Genomic DNA, 7,535 nt, shown 5'->3' with positions numbered 1-7,535 from the left:
AAACAAGAAAACAGATATTCATTTCAGCTGCAACAACACAGATTTTTATTGTTAATGGTTACAATGCTACATCTCCCATTATCAAATGTTGAAGACATGAACCTCAGACTCCAGAGGGAGAACTATGCATGTGTTATCATGTTATACCCTGGATAAACGTTACATTGATGATTGAACAACAAATAATATATATGCCGACGAGACTACTGTGTCTGAGACTCAGTCCAAACACTGGTGTTATACACCAGATCCCAGCTTTGCAGTCTATTACAAACATATTACAAATACAAACACCACCTATTAAAGGTTACCGACTTAGGGCGAGTTGCTGGACCTCAGCTTGTTCCGTAGTCCAACAATTCCCACCTGAAGGGACGGAAGATGTATAGAACTTCGGGACAGCTCTTAAATAGTAGGGCAACACAGACGCATACTGCGGCAACTGCTACCATTGAAAGCATTGCAGGCCTGTACACCAATGACCTGTTGGCTGTTCCATATCCATATGCAAGCTTTTGATCACAAAGCTTGCAATTTCGCTTTATGGATCTCAATTCAAGCTGTCCAATCTCAAAGCTGGAGGTTGACTCGTTGTTTGGCTTCTCGTTTGTGCTACAGTCAGAGACGGCACTTGGAATATCGACGACCACATGCCCAGAAGGTGGTCTCTTATTAATTTTCTTCTGTACCAGGTGGATGTAAGAGTAATGGCCACGCAAGCGAGCGTAATCTTCAGGTGTAGAACCGGTGCTGTCTCGAGCATTTTTCCAAGCATCAATGCCAACCTAAATATAAATTCGGAAATACATTAGGCAGACACAATCTAGATTGAACAAGGTACAAAAGGATGCATTTCAAAATATGATAATTGCAACAACAATTCTGTAGTTCTGTTCCAAGCATATGCTTAAAAACAAATCGGATTACCTTTCCAGGATCATCAGTCAATGCATCCAGCAAATCCTCGGAACCATCTTTACCCGCTGCAATGTGAAGAGGGGTCAAACCAGCAGGACCTATGACATCAGGTCTAAACAAGTAGCTTTTATGAACACCATCAGCTACTGTCTCGTTTTCAAATCCTAATCTATCTGAAGTCTTCTCAGGGACAAATCTTAAAAGGAGCTCCACTAGAGGTCTACAATTTTTCCTAACAGCTCTGTGAAGAAGACCCATCTCTGTTAAAGCAAGGTTAAGGGAAGGATGTTCCCCTAAACTGACTATTCCATCAAGAAGAATATTTAAGAGTTTCTTCACTACAGCACACCATTCATGGTCCATAGAGAACTCCATAAGCCACTTGAAACGCCTTAGAGGAAACAGTTCCGGGTTAGGATCCAAGTGGCCCAATCTAGATTTCAATTGACTTCTATGAAGAAGCCAACCAACTTCATGAATGAAATCCATGGCTTGATTTTTGGCTTCCATTTTTCCACATCTGCCAATATCTGCATCTGTGTCAGTAGTCTCCAGCACAGACTCCAGCATTCGAATCTCTGAACAAACATCATCCTCAGCAACTATGAAAGGGAAGTAACTGCTATTAAGACAATGGTCTTCAATCTGGAGAAGATGTAGTAGATGTCAACTTCAGCTAACTAAAGGATTAGTCAAGAGTAAATTACATAATATGCATCTTATATCACCTACATGCAAGGGGAAAAAGAAACAAAGACGGATATTACAGTAGATTTTATTAATTTTCTGCTCCATGAGAAGAAGATAATGTCTAACGAGCACAAAGCAAACGGAAAACCAGAAACTACATCTTTCTCTACATTTTAACCACATACTAATATACCAAAACCAACCATAAATTTATACAAGTTCTGGAAGCAGCCAAGCATCTTCACAATGACACCATTTATATCAAATATTAAACATCCTAATACCATTCTCTATTTCTCTTCCCTCCCTCAAACCCCCCCCCAACAACCAAAACCCCAAAATAAGATGGAGTTTCATGTAAAGAATCACAACAGTAGACCTTATCTACAATCTATCTTGTAACCTCTCATATGATTGGAGAAAACATTACTAAAATTCACATATCAAAGATAACAGCAAGGAAAGAGGGCGACAATGGAATCAATTATAAGAAGAAAAAGCCACCTCAATGAATCCTCTTCCAATCACATTAGGGATGGAGCAAGAAAAGTTAATACACTCAAGCTCGTCTTGCTCCTTCAAATCATCACTGTCATCCATCAACTCATGAGTAGCTTCCTGTACCAGATACTTCCCTTCTACTGCACAGAGCAACCTGTAAAAGGAAATCCAAGAATGTAGGAATCTCTTGAGCAACCATAGAAGGCCAAAACAAAATATAAAGTAAACTAAATCTTATTTTATACACGCTGCTACTGATCAATTAAAGCCATGGAGCTTGAGGGTCAAGATGACACAAGAATTATTGACTGCAATAAAAGCGTAAAGAATACCTTGTGGCTGGCTGAGACAGGTTGATGCCTTTGACTGAAAATTGAGCTCTCTCAGTTGCAGATATTGCAATTGGTTTGACACTCATAATTTTACTATAATGATTGCTTCTGAGAGGTAAAGATGTATCTACGACAACCTGACCTGCAGCATAAAAATAAATTGGTTAGAATATTCAATCCTGCATGCAAAAGTGCTTTTTCTTGTCCATTATTTGGTCGAATGAATTAAATAAAAACTGAACTGACCATTATAAATGAATGCTATTTGATCTAGCACCCTTATACATATCCATCCAGTCCTCCAGAAAGTGTCATCTGAACAATGCAGAAGCCGACTCAAACTGAAACTCAGATCATAGCGAAGCTGACAAAAGAATTCAGAGGATTAAAATTAACAGCATTTAAAAGCAAAGAAGATAAAAATCCATAGTTTCAAGCAAACCAAGCTTACTTCATCCCATGCAGCATCAGCTTGACGAAGGTAAATTGTCAGAACAATGCAGCCAGGCCTAATATAGCTCTCGATGTCAGTAGGACTATGTGATAGCCAGTCAAGAATCTGGAAGTTCAAACATTTTACATAAGCATACTTTCTGAAAAAGCAAACCCCAAAGTACAGTTACATTCAAATACTTTGAATACCTGTGCTCGCAAGACCAGAGGAAAATCATTTGGTTCCTTACCAAATAACTTAAACACAATCCTATCTGTACGGCTCTGCAATGGTCAAAGTCAAAGAAATTATCAGAGACTAAAATTTTAATAACATAATTAATGACACTACAGATATTACAAGACAGTAATGGATTGTCAAAATATATATTACTTGATAGATGGATTATCAAAATATTCGATTGTAATTGCTTGTCATGACACGAGATAAACTCTGCCAATAGGGGTGAGCAAAACTCAATTCAACTCGAAAAAATCGAAAAAAAAAATTCAATTTTCAAGTTGTTTGAATCAAGTTGTTCGGTTTTTAGAGTCAACTCAAATTAATAAATCGATTTTTCGAGTTCGAGTCGAGTTGAATTTTTACAACTCAAATATCCAAAAAACCGATTAAGCAAAACGACATAGTTTAAGGTTAAAGTTATAAACTTATTTTTAACTGTCTTCCACACTTTTATCTTTAGCTTTTCATCAAGTAGCTTGATCCTCTTTCCCAATTAAGAGAAACCCATCCCCAATTTCAGGTTTATTTTTTGTGTTGATTCAAGCTCATGTCTTCCCCGCTTAACAGAAAAGCACCCCCCAACTTTGAAACCCTAAATTTCTCTTGCTCCGATCTCTTCCATTCCATTCTCTGTGGCTGCATTCACTGGCACTCCAATCAATTTCAAGTATCTTTCAACTTTCCTGTTTACTTCGTTTTTCCTTGGTTTTTCTTTTATGGGGGTTGCTTCACTCTTTTCTATCTACTATGGTTCTTAGTTGACTTGTCATTTGGTGTTTAACAAAGGTTTAGACACCATACATGTTAGACCTTTGTACCTAACAATCTTTTGTTCGAGTAATAATGGTGCACATGACAACACAATTACTGCCATGAATTTCCGCCAAACATTACCAAAGACAAAACTTGTTTGTTAATTAGTTGATCTTAACAGCTTCTTCAACGGATATATTTTGATTCTCTTTTTTAATTAGATGAAAATTAAAAATGATTTAATTATGTTTTTTTAGTAAAGATTTGCTTAAATAGTTTTAATAGAAATCTGTTTAAAGTTATTCAGTTAGTATTTTCTTTTTTTTATATCATGAGATTAATTTGAAATATTATAAAAAAAATGAATTGTGTAAGTAGCTTATTTAGGAAAATTTATTATTCTAGCAAGAGATGATTACTTTAAGTTTTAAGTTGATAGAGTTGGACTATTCTGTGAATGTTTTTCTAATGTTTCATAATTTCCAAATAATGAAGATAAGTAAGTTCAAGAAATGAAAAAAATAGGAAAAAAAACTTTTATAATTATTTTTTTATCCTTTTATTTAATTTCAATGTAACTCGAACTAATATATTGGATTCAACTCGACTAAAACTTAGTATCACTCGATTCGAAAAAATTTCAAATTGAGTTTGGTTGATAAAATAGGATTCATCAACTCGATTAACTCGAATTTCTTTCACTCGATTCAACTCGACTCAATCGAACACTCACCCCTACCTGCCAATGTTATATTTATCAGACACTGACTAGATTCAAGAACTCTTTCAAGGAACTGGGCAAGGTTAGCATAACCATGCTAAAGTTTTCCATGCATGATTCCTCAATAGGTCATAACATGGCTCATTCTACAACTTGATGAGGAGTTTATCATAGATTGATTTTTAGATAAGAGGGACTGCTTAAGTACTGACACAAACTAGAGGCACAATCTGGACCTGCTGCACAAGGTCAAGCCACCTAACAAATGTTCTTTACCTCATCGAAATATTCATGGACTTTTCATCAACAATGGCATTCAATTATGCACATTATGCAATATAGAGCTACCTGAACATCACCACTGGAACTAGAAGGTGATTGGGCAGAGGCTGAATCTGAATTCCGACTGGTCTGGGGTGGACTTGATTGATGAGAATCTTGCTGGACCCATGAAGGGCAATCAAGGGAGCCAGTCCCTGCATTCACAGGTGCGGGTGACCTCTCTATGCCATCTGTCTCATCATCTGAGTCAATGTATATGTCATTCAAATCAAAATTATTTATCTTGACTGCTCCAGCTGTATTGCTTGGCACTTCAGCACCTTTAGTATCACAAGATTTTCTTCCTGTATGTGGAATCTCTGATGCAGTTCCAGTTATGTGGTGCTTGAAAGGCCGAGGAGGGCCTTGGCCATTCGAAAATAAAGCTGAAACAGCTTCTAAATCACAAGCTTCTGGCAAAAGCCCAGACATGTTTTTCCCCCCTTGTTCACCAGTACGGCTTGCAAGGCTCCTTAGAAGATGAGTAAGCAAATCCTGATCTGTGGTCTGATCAGATCTGTTAGCTGTAATTTAAGAACAACAGAATCATTCACCAGTGTAGTGCAAAAGAAACAAAAAAATATTCCAAGAAAAAACATACAGCTAGGACCATGCTACTATAAAAGAAACATGCCAGCTATTTTATCTCTAACTTCTAAATTCATCTAGAATCCAGATTTCATAGAAAGTGCATGATAAACATCACTGAAATTTCTTTCCACATTGTTAGTTCAAGCATAACCATTAATTCACCTTAGGTCCCCATAAAAATAAGGGAAAATGATTGTGAAGTATGAAAAATAAATAGCTGTGGAACCCCATTGTTCACAGAAAAAACGAATCCTTAAAATAAACAGCCACAAAACCAACTAGTATTTGTTGTAGCAGAAAGCAATCGAGTTACTTACAATGCATGTTAGAAAGTATCCTCAAAAGACTTAACAATAGATAACCACTAGTCTGCTCATCATTCAACGAATTGCTATTGACAATGGCATCAGGATTTGTTTTCCTCCTCCTTTTATTATGGCCAGCCAAACGTCTGCGACAGCTTCTCTTACCTTCATCGAACTCTTGAAGGACATGAAACCTAAAAATCAAACGATATGTCAGCTTGAACTACAATAACACATCAAGACTTTCTTTTCTATCAGAATATCTAAAAAATTTAAATTAGCCACTCTCTTCCATTTCAGCAAAGGTTGCAAATTTTTAGATGCTTACCTACTGCACTGCTGACAAAATCGCTGCATGACATTTCCAACCAGTGCCTTACTAGCTTTGGAATGCATCTCACAAACCTTATGCCGTCTATGATAATCCTTGGCATGGCTCAGATCAGCCCCACAGTCCTCAACCTGACAAACTGCACGATTCCCAGAACCTCCACTCAACTTAGTCTTCTTCCCATTAGTTCCTTCCCAATTTCTCATCTCCCTTTGACTAACTGGATAACCATGGCCACCTTGGGAACCGAGCTTTAAACTGAGGGAACCTGCTTCTTGATTCGGACCGTCATCTTCAACCACAATAACCCTCCTTTTCTTTTCTAATTCCCTTTTCCCTTTCTCAGTTTCCGGATTCACTTCTTCAGAGCATGAAGATGAACTATTAGACGAATTCCCTGGAATCCCAGACCCGATTGGAAAAAATTGCCTTCCCATGCTATCAGCAGACACTGGATTTATAGAGCTAGCTATGAAAAGGTCACCATCCCATTTCCAATCATTCAAATCCCACTCCAATGTCCTTTTCCCAACTGCCGGCAAACCCACCGGATTCATCATACCATAAAATGGACGAGCTTCGTTTCCAACTCTAACCTCCATTTTTCTAAACCCAAATAATCAGAAGATCCGAAACCCAGTAAAGTGAGCCTAAAAGAACTTATAATTTTAACAAAAATAAACCACAACTTTAACCCTATTCCAGCTACAGATCAAAGCTCCAACCCCCCCCCCCAAAAAAAACAAATTATACTATCAAATTATAACTAATCAGCTTCAGTTCTCCCCCAAAAGTCCAAAAACAGTACACCGACACATCCATGATTCCAATTAAGCGCAACCCACATGCCAAATTAACTTACGAGAAAGGGGGGAAACCCAATTACCAATTACCCAAATCTAAAACACTGACCCACTTTTTTTTTTCCTATTTCCAATCTTACAAGAAACTACCCAATAAAAAAACCTTCAAAAAGTTAAAACTAAACAAGCAGAAAGAATCAGAGATAAAGATTAACAGATTCAAAAAAAGGTAACTCGCTGAGATGATAAGCTGCGGGGAAGAGTAGGGAAAGTGCTAAAACGAAAAGTGAACGCAAGTTTTAGACAAGTTGGGCAAAGGTTTTTTCTCTGATGATGATGAAGGCAACGTGTTTATTTGCTTGCTTTGCTTGTTAGTTCTTTTGGGAAAGCGTTTGGGTAATGGTTTGGTGTGGCATATAAAACCAAAATAGAAAAGGGAAAAGGAAACCATTAATTTATAAAAGAAATTCACTGAATTTTACAAAGAAAATGTTCTTTTCATTTTTACTTATTCAGTTATTCGAATTCCAATTGTTCGATGAAATGAGAGAGAGAGAGAGAGAGAGAGAGAGAGTAGAAGGGATGGAAACAGT

General features: G+C 37.2%; 1 protein-coding gene across 1 annotated transcript; it reads right to left on the bottom strand.

Moving 5' to 3' along the window:
* On the bottom strand, nt 1-7,535 carry LOC107911119 (squamosa promoter-binding-like protein 1). Its single transcript, XM_016839009.2, has 10 exons — nt 6,137-7,535; nt 5,821-6,002; nt 4,940-5,436; nt 3,084-3,158; nt 2,893-3,000; nt 2,688-2,805; nt 2,442-2,583; nt 2,113-2,263; nt 928-1,563; nt 1-785 (listed from the first exon to the last, which is right to left on the bottom strand). Exons 1-10 carry the CDS (start codon nt 6,739-6,741, stop codon nt 336-338), a joined length of 2,964 nt encoding a protein of 987 aa, XP_016694498.1. The 5' UTR covers nt 6,742-7,535; the 3' UTR covers nt 1-335.

Source organism: Gossypium hirsutum, chromosome D12 (genome assembly GCF_007990345.1).
Source record: "Gossypium hirsutum isolate 1008001.06 chromosome D12, Gossypium_hirsutum_v2.1, whole genome shotgun sequence".
NCBI classification, from domain to species: domain Eukaryota; kingdom Viridiplantae; phylum Streptophyta; class Magnoliopsida; order Malvales; family Malvaceae; genus Gossypium; species Gossypium hirsutum.
Note: the sequence above shows the minus strand (reverse complement) of the source record. Positions and strands in the feature narration are given on the sequence as shown.

Excerpts from the sequence above, each read along its gene's own strand:
- LOC107911119 (XM_016839009.2), bottom strand. The coding sequence starts at position 6,741 with ATGGAGGTTAGAGTTGGAAACGAAGCTCGTCCATTTTATGGTATGATG. Across the intron at positions 6,003-6,136 it reads TTTTGTCAGCAGTGCAGTAG|GTTTCATGTCCTTCAAGAGT; the intron begins GTAAGCATCTAA and ends TTTGATTTTTAG. Across the intron at positions 786-927 it reads TGACTGATGATCCTGGAAAG|GTTGGCATTGATGCTTGGAA; the intron begins GTAATCCGATTT and ends ATTTATATTTAG.